Genomic DNA, 15578 nt, shown 5'->3' with positions numbered 1-15578 from the left:
CGACAGACTTTGTGCCACAACATTAGTAGTGAAATGATGAGAACATTTATAGTTACAGGTGGCAAGCGCTCAGCAACCTTTGGAAAGCAGCTAGAAATCTGCTTCCTCTACCAGAGTGCCCTTCTCCAAAGATGCAAAGAGGTCCCCGACAAGGCATACCAAATTATACTCCTGTAGGGATTGCCAGTGTCCCAGCATTCCTCGTTCAAAATCCCATTATGTGCCTTGTATAGGGACAGTACCATATTGTAATGATACCAAATACTGCTAAAAAAGTTAAAAAAACAAACAAACTCACATAATTGTGACTTTTGAAACTATAAAAGGCAATTTGGCTCCTGTCCAGCCCCCTGAGGCTAGATGCTCTGGGCCCAGATGGGCTAGGATAGCAGTCATGTAACGTCATCTGAAAACCTATTGCGCAATGGACGTTAGAGAAAATCCCTTAGAAGGCCCAGGCAGTCACAAGTCATGAACTCCAGCTTCACCTCAGGATCACTTTTTAAAGTCATCTTATGTCAGCCCTCACAGCACTAATCTCCCTGCATCATGATGTTTTGACAAGGGTCTTACTTGAACTCCACATTTTATGATGATAAGCAGAATGATATTCCAAGCACGCTGTTTGGAATATACATAAATCACAAACAGGAATGAGCTGCAGAACTCATTTTTAAACACATTTGTATTATGTGGGGGCATAAGAAAAGGTCAAGGTCAGGTTGAGCATTCCTAATGTCCAAAATGGCTTTTAAAAGATTTTACTTTTAAAAATGCCTTAGAAAACATTTAGTTTAAAAATTTTTTTCTTTCTGTATCATGTGTCTGTGACTGTAGACTGTGTGTGCACTTGTGCCTGCTGGAGAGGCCTGTTACCAGCTCTGCCACCCGGTATTGCTACAAGGAGGAACTGGGCAGACAACTGTTCAGGTCACAGCAGCCAAGTCACAGAGATTTCAACCCCCATGTCACGTCTCTGCCTTCATTTGCAGTGCTGGGAACTGAATCCAGGGCCCTGGCCTTGCTAGCCTCTGCCACAGAAAATCTTATCTCCAGGTATCTGTCTTACTACAACTAACACCCGAACCTAAAGCACACAGAGATAGCACATTAAGACTTGGTGAAGCTGAGTGTTGGGAACAAGGGTTAACTTAATCTGCATACTTTACCAACTAGTATAGAACCAGAATGTTCCAATCTTGCTCATTTCCTACTTTTATGTGTATGAGTGTTTTGCCTGCTTGTGTACCACATGCTGGCCTGGGACCTACTTAAGGCCGGAAGAGGGCATCAGATCCTTTGGAACTGGAGTGACAGGCATTGGTGAGCTGCCATGTGGGTGCCAGCATCTGAACCCAATCATCTACAAGAGCAACAGGTGCTCTTAACCACTGAGCCACCTCTGCAGCCTCCATCATTTGTTGGTGCTGGGGATTGAGCCCAGGGCCTTGGCCATGCTGGGAGAGCACTCACTTGCCACTGAGCTCCCCTCAATCTTACTATTATTCTCTTTAAGGACTGAAGACCAGAAGCAAATCAAAGAGGTCTAGTCTATAGGAAAGTGTGTGTGGTACAGCACTGAGAGATCAGTGAATGGGAATCAGCACCGACCGATCTCCTGGAGTCAGGCGTCCGGGGACGCCATGAACCAACATTCCTTCAGTGAACGCTTGTCTGAGTACAATGCTTAAAGCTCACTCTCTAGACCCAGCAGCTGCTTGGGTCTGTACATCCCCTCCAGTCAGACTGCTAATAGTCCAGTTCTTACCCCCTGACATGATATGTATAGGATTACTCAAGACACAAAAATGAACTTCATAACAGAGTGAAGCCCTGGCCGAGAGCAGGGTTTTATAATATGTCAGCAGGGAAAGCTCCAGGAACCTCCAAGCTTAGAAGCTGGATGCCACTTCAACTCACATTTTTTTTAAAGGGTGGATGAAATTATAGGAATGTTTAGTTTGGTCTGGCCTTCTTCTACCTAAACGATGGAGTATTTAACATTTCATAGCAGTAAAAACAGATGGCGTGAATAAGCCAGTAGCTTGGTGTAACTATTCACTGGAGTCCTCTGAAACTCAAGAGGGAAGATTTACAACTGTCCTAAAGGATGGGGGATGAAGGCAAAGCAGGATGACTAAAGTCCATGGCCTCCAAGGTCACCTTTACCCAGCAGTGTATGGAGAAAGACATTTCAAGGCAAGAGAGGGCCATGTTGGAATCGTTCCTCCCTGCACTCCCATTGGAATCGAATAAACACGATGAGGCATGAGAGGGCCGAGCCGGGATCAAGCTGGTTCAGAACTGATGGGATTCAATACTGTTACCTAAGGTCGGGGCCTTGAGATGGAATACTGGTGGGATTCTGAGAAGAGGAACCGTGCGGTCCAGAACTCAGGAAGCAGAGGTAACAGAATCTCTGTCAGCCTAGCTCACACAGTGAGCAGGCCAAAGAAAGCTACCAAGGGAGACCCTGTCTCAAGAGTACCACCCCTAGGACAGAGAGATGCTCAGTGGGTAAAAGCATGGGCTCTTCCTGTAGAGGACTTGAGTTTGGTTCCCAGTACCAATGTCGTGTGTGGCCAGAGCAACCTGTCACTCAGGGCATCTGGTGTCCTCTTCTGGAGTCCTTAAGCATCATGCACATGTACAAAAAATTGCTCCCCAAAACAACAGTCAAAACTAAAAAGAAATAGAACAAATTTTAGAGAGTGGGAACAGGCAGAAACACACACCACACCTCGTGTTGCCTCACAACTCCGTCAGCCAGAAGACCATCAAAAGACACGGGCCATCACATCAGCCCAGGCTGAGAACAAAAGTGAAAACGGAGTTCTTTAAAACATAATCTGGGGTATTACATTATAGAAATATAAAATGGGCTAATACAAAGACGTTGGAGTGATACAAACATGATCTACTACTGTATATATTAAGATATACTTCATAGTATATCACAATTATATTGATTTATTCATTGATCTAGGTGGAGGATGGTTATTGAGACAAGTATGGGCTGACCTGGAACTCACAGTCTGTCTTAGTCCTCCAAGATCACAGGCACATGCCATCACAACCAGCTCATTCTATCAGTATTTAAATACGGGAGGGGGCAGTAGACATCCTAAGTCTATCCAGGGATCCCTGTGGCTGCAACTGTTTGGATATGAAGACCCTGAGCTATGAGCATGTACAATTCCAGGTCCACCCTCTGAAGTTGAGGTAGGGCCTTCACCTGAAAACTGGAGTCAAAGCCAATTAAGTGAACATGAAAAAAGAAAGAAAGCAAAAGCTAAAGTTTGTGGACCATTGAGGTTCTTACAAATAATTTATATGAGATAATAATAATACTTGAAAAATAAGAAGTCAATGTTACTCTTCCTTTCCTTTCTTTGTCTTTTTGTAAAAATAACCCTTGACTCAGGTTTGATGCCAGAGGGAGATTTGCCTTGCAGCAGTGCCTGGAGGTTGAGTGGACTCCCACAGGGGCCACTGGCTCACAAAAGGGGCCATTATAGTCACTATAGCACTTGCTCTAAAATTCTCATGATGTGCTTTGCTCTCATCTGAGAAACTCATGCAGCTAGTTAAATAAACACTGGGCCGTTGTAAGGCTGAATGGACCGCTGGCTCCATTATCTTAGAAAAATTATTCTGGATAGGCAGATGGAGTCCTTGCCTTCATATTGGGGCAGAACTGAAAGTTATTATTAAATGGTAGCAAACAGGGGAGATTCTATCCAAGAGACGCCCCCGTCTCTCCAGGGTCTCTATTAACCAACAAGGCCCCCGTCCCCCTAAGTGCACCCTACTCTCTGCTAAAACTCTATTAGTCCGTCTCCCCTACCACATCTGGTAGAAGCCAATGGTGAGTGCCTGGACCAGGCAAGAAAGGGCTGGTGACGGCAAAGATGAAGACTTCTGAAGATTGGCTTTGCAGTAACGGACACTCTTCTGCCGCACAACTAAGATGGCAGACTCTGAGTGATACACATCGTACAACTAAAGTGAGAATCACTATCACTCCAAAATAAGCCCAATTCTTAAAAGGACTTTAACCCTTTCTAGTCATGTGTCAATAACGGGGGAAGAGTCACAATTAGGACTGGGTAAGGGTTAGTAGGGGACAGGCCAAAATTTGTCAGGCACAGTGTCACACACCCTCTTTTTAAATCCCCTAGGAAAGCTCTCTCAAAAGTTTTGGCTGAGAAGATGGTTGAGTGGGTCAAGGGAAAACCAACCCCACAAACTTGTCCTATGACTTCCACACATATGCCATGGTTACCCCACCCCTCCCCTGATGTTAATTTCTTAAACAGCCTTACTTTACACGCAAGGAATTTAAGGCATGGCAAGTTAACGTGCCTTCAAGAGTGTTCTGGCTCTCCCATTGGACAAGATAATTACCAGGGAACTCTCCCCTCAGACCACAACGGGATCAGAGGAGTAATTAGAAGCATGGCTGACATTTGCATAGGCCCCTCTGTTTTATGAATCAGTTTTCCCTTTGATATTATTGAATATTATAGCAAAGGGGTTCTGCTGTTCCCAGAGAGAACACTGAACCCTAGGAAAGTTCTTGCTTCACACTACCAAAAGGAAGCTCCCATCCCATAGCATCTAACCCTGCATCAGTACCACCCTCCACATCCCACGCCTCATCTGATCCACCTTCCCATTTTCCCAAGGAGAACGCCACCAAGCAACACATTGCCCAGAGTCTAATGTCTTGTCCAGGGCACAGGGGAGCTAGTAAGCTTTGCAGACACCATCAACACGGATCTTTAAAAACAGTCAGTCATGATAAGGCACACCCTGTAAATACCTGCTTAGAAAAGTAAAGCAGAGAGCTCCGTCAGCATCAACCGGAGGGCTTAACTCTAGAAGCCCTTTCATCCGCAGTCGATACGTTAGAACCTCTTCACTTAAGTGCCCATCTACTCAGTATCTGCCTTTCCCCAGCCTCCTCAGTCATTAGCCCTCCTGCTACGTATGCTCAGCCGAGCAAATCCACTTAGAGACAGCGAGCCTAGCCTCTCTTGCTGGGGACTCGGTGCCTAAGCGGCAAATTCCATGATGGCCGCATTACACGCATCTTTGAAGGATGGAATTACGTAAATCCTCATTTGATCCCGGCTCTGTCTACAAGGGATCCTTATATCAGTCTCGAAAACTCTGAAAGAACCTGAGCTGCCACAGCGTGGACATCGTAGATCTAGGCTCTTCTGCCAAGCAGAAATTTTTACTACTGGAAGAACTCACCTTCTGAGCTTGATGCTACACTGATGAGTATGAAGGAAGTAACTGCTATACTTGATCATGGGCATTTACATGATAATGGGAACTGCCTGTCGCAGGGAGAAATTTGATACTAAAAGCCTTCCAGTGTCCAATGAAGTGCTCTTCCAGGAATCCTTGTTTTTGTTTTTTCTTTGTTATAGCTTTACCCTTCTGGCCTAAGATTATGGCAAGTAACCATAGCGAAAACTCTATGGCAGGTGTCCCCTTCTGAGAGCAGACAGTATAAAACTGCCAAATAAAATTTGGTCCTATTGGTTGCAAACCTCTCTATTATCAGTTCACAAAAACCACACCAAGATTCCAGGAAGAAAAAAAAAATGATGTTAATAGTACTTGAATGACTGCTAGTAGCTCAGGCAATGACTATATTCTCTGGTGAATGCACCACTGGCAGAACATTCTACAAGGCCTGCCACTAGATCTGCTCTGCTAACCACTGGATCCCCATTTCTTAGTGTGGTAGGCTCTGAATATATATCCATTGGATGACTAATTAAAATAATTTCATTATCACCATTTTACAGGTGAGAAAATTGAGGTTCAGTACTACTTAAAAATACATCCAAGGTCATTTAATTGACAGATACTAGAACTCTGAAAGACATCTGTGCTGGACCACAGAACCAATGGTCCAACCAATAAATTTGTGCTGGAATAGAACAAGAGTTGTCCAGTACTGAGACCCCTACAAAGAGAGGTATAAAAGATGAGATTTCATGGCAATATTCTATCCCAGTCACTATCTTCTCAATTTCATCACTATTCTACAATCACAAAACTTTAAACAAAACTACTTACCCACAAACCCTTCTTCTCCGACCAGCTTCAGTGCAACTTTATCTGCCAACACCGACGAGTTGCCGTGAGCGATGTTAGCAAAGGGGCCGGCGTGCACAAACACAGGTGTCCCCTGCAGAGGAACAAGAATAAATTGGAACCCCAAAGGAAACAGAAGAATGGAAACCAAGCTTAACTTGGGGACTCAGGGTGCCACACAGTGCTTTGTGTATAGCTGACCCAGATATCCTGAGTCTACATTGCATACTCAAAGCGTGATAGCTCTGAAGAGACCTAAAGGCACTGAGAGCAAGATAGGGTGGAGCACAGCTGCAATTCTATCACTTGGGGTAATGGATCAGTAAATAGTTCAAGGTCAAGTCTAGATATAGGAGGGGCTAGAAACCAGCCTGGGCTATAGGAACCCCACCTAAAAATAAACACAAGCAGGGCTGGGAACATGGCTCAGTCAATAAAATGCCTGCCGTGGGAGCATGAGGACCTGAGTTCATATCCTCAGAGGCCACATAAACGCTGGGCACGGTGACACTGGCCTGAAACTTTAGCACACAAGAAGTGAGGGAGGGGGAGTAGGTCAAGCCAGGTGTATCAAGGGAGGTTACAGGCCAGCTGGTCTACTCAATTGACGAGCTGTGGGTTCAATGAGAGACCTTGACTGAAAATCAAAGTCGAGATGGAGAGAGGAAGAAACCTAATATCAGCCCAAGGTCTCCTTACACACTACACAAACACGAATACATGAATACATACATACATACATACATACATACATACATACATACACACACACATACACATACATACTGCATACAAATAAAAAGCAAGCAAGCAAACAAACCCCTTTAAAACAAAACTGAAACCAAAGATACCCTGATTGACCCAGATACCAAGTGTCTCAAGTCTTCTTAGAGAGAAGTAGCCTACAGTTAATGCTGAGCTGATGGGGGAAGTCCTTCTGTGTATATGTTGTCCTATTGGTTGATAAATAAAGCACTGTTGACTAATAGGGAAGCAAGATAGGTGGTACTAGGAGTTGGAGGATTCTGGGAAATGTAGTCAAGAGTTGCCATGTGATCCCTGGAAGAGAGGATGTATGAGGCTGTGTCCTCGATAAGATAAGGCCTTATAAAAAAATATATATATATATATTAGTAATTATGGGTTGCTAATTAAGTCAGAGCTAGCCATTAAGAAACCATAGCAAACGGCCAACAGCTTCATAATTAATATAGTGTCCTGCATGTTCTTTTGGGACTGATGCTGCTCTGGGACCAGGCTGGCGGGAAGAAAGCACAATACACTGAACAAGAAACAAAATCTCTAAGAATGCAGTCACATCTAGTTATAAGTTTAATAAGCTACTGTTCTTTGCCTGCTGATCATGAAATAAGCTCGGTACCTTGTTTCCTATTGTCTATATTATATTTTGAAAAGTAACTTAATCAAATATTGATAGCCTAAGCAATATCTCCAACATTTTTGAATTAGTCAATTCAAGAAACTCTACCAGTATTCAAGAGGCAGAGGAAGGCAAATCTCTGTGTAGACAACACCACTCTAGTCTACAGAGCCAGTCAGTGCCAGGCTAGTCAGGGCTGCATGGTGAGGAGAGGAGATAGGGAGGGAGACAGAGGGGGAGGAAAGGAAGAAGGAAGGGGGACGGTAGAAGAGGGAGAGGAGGGAGCAAGAAGGGAAGGAAACTCAAAGCCAGGCACGATGGCTCACACTTGCATTTGGGAAGTCACATCTGGAGCAAGCACTAGGAGTTTGATGCCAGTATAGATTATATGAGATTTTTGTCTCAAACAAACAACAAAGAACTGAATATAAAAATCAGTGTAGTCATGAAATATGGGAACCTGGACAGGACAATTACATAAAGGACAAGATCGGACTATTGTTTTCATCCTAGAGGTGTTTTCTCAGTTTTTTAAAAGTTCTGTTTAAGTCTTTTAAAAATAGTCCAAGTATTTTACAGGTTAGAAATTTGTCAATTATTAAGATAACAAAAACAAAGCAAAACAAAAAATCCCCCAAACAAACAAAATCCCCACCATGGGTGAAATGATAGAAGTAATTTGGTGTGGTTGTATATATAGGGTATTGTGTAGCTCAGGGTGGCCTCTAACTTGCTATAGAGTCAAGGATGACTTTGAGCTCCTGATCCACCTATCTCTACTTATTAAATACTTGGACAACAGCCAAGCACCACCACACCCAACTCAAAGTTACTGTTAAAATATATTTTAGACAGCAAACAAAAGAATGGGTTTCTTTATGACATTTTAATCCATGTATACTGTACTTAGTTTATGAGCAATTCTTACTAGTTACTGTCCTAGGTAGGGTATTCATTGCTGTGTTAAAGCACCATGACCAAAAGCAAGATGTAGAGAAGGCTTATTTCAGCATACAACTGTCAGATCACACTCCATCACCAAGGGAAGTCAGGGCAGGAGTTCAAGGCAGGAGCCTAGAGGCAGGAACTGCTGCAGATGCCATGGAGGGATGCTGCCACTGGTTTTCTCCTCATGGCTTTCTCAGCCTGATTTCTTATATAGCCCAGGCTCATCAGTCCAAGGATGGTACTTCCCACTGTGAACTGGACCCTCCTACATCAACCATGGGGGTCGCCTAAGGCCAATCTGGTGGGAACATGGTTGGCTCCCTTTTCCAAACTAACTCTAGTTTGTGTCAAGTTGACATAAAACTAGTCAGCACAATTACAAATAAAACAAAACCAATATAAGGAACTAATGAAAAATTTTCAGCTTTCAAAGTCTTTAAACAAACCTTGTCAATATAGTCATTTCTAGGATCTTTTTAAAAAAATTCCCTTTATTGATGACAACCGGCTTTAATTCTATCTGAAAATATTTTTCCCACTAAAACATTCAGGCTTTATTCCTAACCCAGCCACATTATTGGGCGGAGGTCTGCTCAGATGAAGGCTTGGCTCCACCTGTGAAAATATAGGCTGCCCCTTAGCTGACACAGGGGAAAGCAGGGAGTGATGGGGGTGGGGCAGGCAGCGTGGAAGCATGGAAAATTCCCATGAACTACGATGATCTACTAGCTGAATGTGTTTCAAAGATGAGAGGACTGAACAAAAGCAGGAGGACAGCTAGTGGCAGGGAAAAAAATGTCTGAGAATAAAACGGTTCTCAAAGCCACGATCTGAATTTTCTGTTTAGCTTCCTCCAAGTCCTCAGGGGAGTGATTATCACAGGCCAAAGTGATATAAATATGAGGTTCACAGGTACACATGACCTGTGTTAGTGTCCGTCTCCCTAACTATCACAGCACCTCTCTTCTGCCTACAAACCCTTTCAAGTGCCCTGAGAAAAGACTGGGAAGTCTCCATTGTCTACCAACCCTGCCAGTTGGGGCATGCTGCTACCCCAGAAGTACAAGGAGGACAAAGTTACCGGCTCCATCCCTGGGTGGCAGCTGGCTTGCCTCCTAAACAGACGGCAGCCCTCCTTGCTGCCATCTGTCAGAGAGGCATCAGGCCCTGGTTTCCAGGGGACACAGGTGACGTGGTGTGGCTGAGCAGGCATAGGCTTTGTCTGAACAGGTATAGGCTTCATATAATGTTTTTTGAGCACATTCTCCAATCCCCATGCTCTTCACCCTCACTCTGGTGTTCGGCCATCCTCTTGGCCCCAGCTGCTGCCTCTTTGAAACCTTTCCTTTTCACACGTGTTTCACACAGCTGTTACACTACTGGAAAGCTAACTAAATTAGATCACCTGACACTTCCAGTCACATAACTCTCTCGTTTTCTTTGTTTCTGTGAACAATTAACTGGAAAACCCATTATTCCCATCTAACTAGAATATGAACCATTTGCTCAATTTCTCTCCAGCCTGGTAATCTTAATTTTACCCTCTACCTTGAGTTTTATACTTCTGTGCAAAGTAGTTTTAGTTGGAAATCACAGAACCAAATGATGTGAGAGCAAGAGCTGACCTCTTCCTGACATGAGAAACTAAAGGACAGAAGCAAGGGGTATTCTCCAAGGCCATGGAGCAGATTAATAACCTTATTAAGATTACAGTCCTGGCTGGGCATTGGTGGTACACACCTTTAATCCCAGCACTTGGGAGTCACAGGCAGGCGGATCTCTGTGAGTTCGAAACCAGCCTGGTCTACCAAGACAGTTCCAGGGCAGCCAGCAATACACAGAGAGACCCTGTCTCGAAAATCTTAAATAAATAATCATAAAAAAAAAAGATTACAGTCCTGGATTGAAGCTCCCAGTTTGGAGTCTGGGTGGACTAGTGATCAAAATGGTGTTGTCAGATATTCAGACACAGGGACAAAGCACATATTCAATGTAGCACTTTGAGCTAAACATTGTCTAAAAAATTCTATTTAGAGGTATATTTATCTTGATTTTTATTTCATATGCAGAATGCTTGGGAATGTAAAGTAGGTACTGTCTTGGCTTCTCCTGATGAATAGTCTCTATAATGGTTCTTTCTAGAAACATCTTAAGATTATTACTTCCAGTTATCATTGCTTCAATCTGGTAAGCAATCAACAGAGATTATAATTCTGTATCGTCCAGTAATATAGCCTCCAGCCATGTATAACTGCAAGGACTTAAAAAGTAGCAAGTACTCCTTTCTCCAAAACCTAAATGCATCCAACAGTAGAGATGTGGCTATGCACCCGGAAGACTACATTTTTAATGTCATTAACTTTAATTTAGAGTAATGCATGTGACCCGTGGCCACCACGGCACCGGCCTGGTGCTCTAGTATACAGTGATTTCATCAACACCGTGTGTGGCTCCTCTATGGCAATCTGATTTTCAACATGGCTCTAGATGAGGCTTGCCTGGAATACCCAGGCCTTGACCCCTCCCCCAGACAGCTGCTCCTCTTAGTCTACGGTAGAATCTGGCATGGATCAGTATCCTAGAATCTCCTGAGGAAGAGCTAGAACTGAGAACTGCTGGCATCTTGGCCACCTGTAGTGAGGAAGGGGGATCTGCAGTTTCTTCCTATGACACTAGCAATAGGTGCGTCCAAAATATAATACTGCCCAGAAATTAGATTTTTAGGTTGTTCTTAGATACAGAACCCCAGTGTCACAGATTCCAGGAGCCCTTCCCAAATGACTGTCTAGAATCAAGGTTCAGACAAAGTTCATATATATAAAATCTATCGACTTCCTTATGAGTTACCTTACTCTGCTAGGCCAAGGCATTGTACATTGGGGGCAGGTACCCTAACCCAGAGCTACCACTCTGAACTTTGATTTCTTGAGACAGGGTCTCAGCACAAAATTCAAGGTTAGGTATGCTGTGTAAAATCTTAGCAATCCCCGAATGTGGGAGAAAGCTGAGGCCGAGGGAATGAATATAATAACTCACCCCCAGGACACAAATGTAAATGACAAAGCATCCATTCCAACTCGGCTTTATGTCAGTTGAGTTCTTGTATGGGTATGGGCGTTTCCCGTGTCTTTCTGCTCTGTTCTCCCAAGTACTAGCCTTCTGGACACCTCCATCCTTCTTTCTCAGGGCAGCTTAGCACCAATGTCAAACTCTACCCAGTGACATTGAACACGTGGAAATGCTTTTTCTCCCTGGCAGCTGCCCGTGAAAAGACCAGTGTAGCTTCCCTCACCCCCATGCCTATACTCTGTGTCTTTGTAAATATTAATTTTATGTGTGTGAGTGTTTCATCTGCTCATGTACCATATGCATGCCTCGTGCTGGAAGACACCTTATTCCCTGGAACTGGAGCTACCGTGGGGGTGCCGGGAATCAAACCCAGGCCCTCTGCAAGATCCGAAAGAGTTCTTAACTGCTGAGTCACCACTCTAGCCCAATACCTGTCTCTTTGCTAAGCCCAATCCAGATACTCGCTCTTTGTTTGGACCTCCTTGGGTCCAAATCCTAATAAATAAAGGAAAGGATTGGACAATGGCTAACTTAGAAACTATATGTATTATATGTGTTTGTATGTGTATGTGTGTGTTGATGAAAACACCTTGAATCAAAGAACCCAAGACAAAATTTCAGTGTTTGTGTACAAAACTACAAAAACAGTGTTATCACAAAAATGAGAAGAACATAAAACCTTAGAAAACATTTCTTAGTACTTTAGTTGGGGGGAAAATTTGCAATTTTAAAACAAACAATTTATAATTGACATAATAGACTAAGTTAAAAAAATTAGACAATGTCAGGTAAACATGGCAATACCACCCACGGGCACAGTAGGTAGATCTTACATCCCACAAGACATAAGTCACACTGATGAAGGGATAAATTCAATTTTAACTTTTTATTTCTTTTTTTCAGAAGACTAAGAAGACACTCTGCCAGGTTCACACCTGCTGGAAATGTTCATAACGCCTACAGTTAATCCAATCAAGGCAAATGCTACATTATAATCATTAATAAAAAGAAAACCAGGACTGGGCAGCTACCTCAGTCAGTAAAGTCCTTGCCATGAAGGAGCTGAGTTTGAACCTCAGAAATCAATTTAAAAAAAAAAGACGGCATGGTGGCCCACTTGTAATCCCAGTGCTAGAAAGGCAAAGATGGGTGAAGCCCTTGGGCTGGCCGGCCACTCAATCTAGTTCTAGTTCCAGGCCAACTAAAGTTGATGTCACCTGAGGAATAATACTAGAGGTTGACCTGTGACCTCCATACACATGCATGTATTTGCATGTGGTTGTGGCACCCCCATCCAACACACACACACACACACACACACACACACACACACACACACACACACACACACACAGAGGCACGTACAATTTAAAGAAATACAAAGAATAATGGGAAGCTACTTACTTCCAGGGTCTGCATCAGATTTGGTTTGATGGCATCTCTCATTAAAACTGTCAAAGCACCTGTCACCCCCTACAGGAAAGAAAAAGACACACGAATCAGCATGCAAACACCTAGGGCCATGCTGATTTGATCCCTTCCCCCATTCCGCTTCTAGGTGGGCATCCCCCAAGCTGACCACGAGCCTGGGATTGTGGGCTCCGCCCATGTCTTCCTCACCCCAGCCTGGCCAAACCTACCAGCCCAGTCAGTCTGGCCAAGGCAAATAGGGATCAAGACAGACAACAATGGTGAAATGTCTATGCAATACATTTTATGTTTTCTGGTCGCAGCCAGGTACAGACCTGTTATTAACACAAATGACGACATTAAGAAGCAGCAAGGCTTGTGAACCAATGTAAGGAGATCTCTGTTGTCTGGATGGACAGCAAGCTCCCTAAGGCTTCCGAGCAACACTCACCAAGTCCTCAGCTGTCACAGGTTGCCCATCTTTGTCACTGGCCACCACCATCCTTCCTAGCCGCTCCTTCATGTCAGCGAGGCTATCAGTCAAGGCCAGCACTGCCATGATCTCACTGGCCACTGCGATGTCAAACTGTGCCTGCAAGAGCAAAGCCAATGTTGTGGCTAGTTGACGTGCCACTGGATGGACAATTTTCATAAGGTTCCAGTAGTCATAGCTGCGGGCTGTCCCCTGTGGGCAGGTTCACACTGAATGTGGTTTTCCTAGAGTGCACAGCATGTAGGTTCTTGTGCTGGTACCAGCAAAGAAGACCTCCCTAGGTTGTCCACATTGTCTACTGTGCTCTGCTGAACAGTAGTCACCTGGGTGAGGCCTGGGAAACCTGTTGCTCGTTGTACCATGCAGTTTGCAACTGCGGTCTGCTTCAGACTAGCTCAACGGTGGAGTTCTTGTTCAGGACATCTGAAGCCCTGGGTTTGGTTCTCTCCCATCTCCCGAAGTATTAGTGTCAATATCTGTCTTCTGAGCATCTTTACCATTAAAATGTCTGGCCACAAAGGCAGGGACCATATAGGAAGGCTCCTCCTGGATACCCAGCAGGGACCATGGCCTGTGATACCCAAGTTGGTGCTGAATGCATACTGAATGAACTAGTCAGTGAGCTACTGGCTATCACTGTTCATAGCAATCGGGTCTGTGAAGGAGATCACTTTATATTTCCCCTCTACCCCGCTGATCTCTTCTCTCCTTTTAGTTGAGGTGGGAATTAAACCCAGGATGGTAGTATGCTTGGCAAGCATGCTACCACTGAGCCACAGGACCATTAATACGTAATTACAGGTCTTTGCGCCCGGGAAAGACAGTGGAACAAGAGAATCCCTCAGGCTTCCTGTGAACCAGGCCCACTTCTTGTTGAGTTTAATCTCAGCACGGTTTCGGACCAGCAGATAAAGAATGGCCTAGAACCCAATTGCGTCTGGCTCATGAGGGTATGGCTCCATCCTATCCTAAAGGCTTCCAGCAATGACAGCCAGAGAGCATTAGCGCTGTCTTTCTTCAAAAAATTCCCAGGACTTCCTCCTCCCTCTCTTGGCTCCAAGAGCACGTTGTACAGAGTCCAGTGGGGATGAAGGAGACAAGGAATGTGTGTTTCCTTCTGCTTACAATCCAGCCACTGGGGAAATATCTGCACATAGCCACTTCGTTAAGCTCCAGCTTAATTCTCTGGATCCCAGGGGGAGTATGAGTCAGACAGGCTCAAGCTCACAGAGAGAGAATGACTCTGCCCTGGTGGGATCACCTTATGAGATACTTTATTACCTATTTTCATCACTGACAGATGAGGAAATGAATGCAGGAAAGAGCTTGCTGGCTCCTTCCTGGTTGAGGTTGTATTAGCCATTGATCTACTGAAAAAATATTGCCTGAATGTTAAATACAGCTCTATCCAATGCTTATATTCTCAGTACAACTCATTCTAAAATGTAAGTGATTTTTTTTTCATTGCATGAAATCTAACTTCCCATTGTACACATTACATTGTAAACAGTGCATGTGAAAATGACCAAAATGTTAATATTTTCTGTGCAAGAGCCTGGAAATACTTTTGCAATATGAACTGCATAGTAAGCAACTTTAGAATTCATAATGTGTATACAAGAACTTCTTCACATGTAATTGTTTTATTTCTGAAATTGTAAGCACACATCACAGTGAATGCTTCTAATTCCAGCATTTGGTAGGCTGAGGCAGGAGGAGCATGAGTTTAGGGCCACTCTGTGCTACCCAATAAATCCCATATTAGCCTTCACTAAATAGCAAGACCATGTGTGTGAGCACACTCATGTATAAATGTATGAATGCATACATGCATGTATCAATATAAAGTGAGTCAACCTAAGGCTCATTAAGTAATTGAGGCTATTTAGGAATCATTGTTCCTCATCTGAATAACCAATGTGCTTGGGAGAGGAATGTTCATACTGCTTAGCAAAAAAAATACTTAAAAAAAATCACAGAAAGGGACAAATGGATTGCTGCAGATATAAACAAAAGGACAGTGCACAATGTTTCTCAGATTTCCAGACTTAAACAAAAGGACAGTGAGTGGATTTAACCTTTCTGGAAAGCAATGCAGAACTCTATGCAATTTACAATACAGTGACTCTACAGTTACATCCGGGAAGTCTACCCAACATA

At 43.8% G+C, this 15578-nt stretch overlaps 1 protein-coding gene across 1 annotated transcript in view; it reads right to left on the bottom strand.

Annotated features, from left to right (window-relative positions):
* Positions 1–15578, bottom strand: part of Mthfd1l (methylenetetrahydrofolate dehydrogenase (NADP+ dependent) 1 like) — a 157730-nt gene that overhangs the window by 78095 nt on the left and 64057 nt on the right. The window contains exons 18-20 of the mRNA XM_040728145.1: positions 13377–13517; positions 12920–12988; positions 6100–6211 (exon numbers count right to left, since the gene is read on the bottom strand). Of these exons, the coding sequence (XP_040584079.1) occupies positions 6100–6211; positions 12920–12988; positions 13377–13517 (322 nt within the window). The remainder of the gene's footprint in view (positions 1–6099; positions 6212–12919; positions 12989–13376; positions 13518–15578) is intronic.

Source organism: Mesocricetus auratus, unplaced genomic scaffold (assembly GCF_017639785.1).
Source record: "Mesocricetus auratus isolate SY011 unplaced genomic scaffold, BCM_Maur_2.0 Super-Scaffold_100018, whole genome shotgun sequence".
In the NCBI taxonomy this organism is placed as follows: Eukaryota; Metazoa; Chordata; class Mammalia; order Rodentia; family Cricetidae; genus Mesocricetus; species Mesocricetus auratus.
Note: the sequence above shows the minus strand (reverse complement) of the source record. Positions and strands in the feature narration are given on the sequence as shown.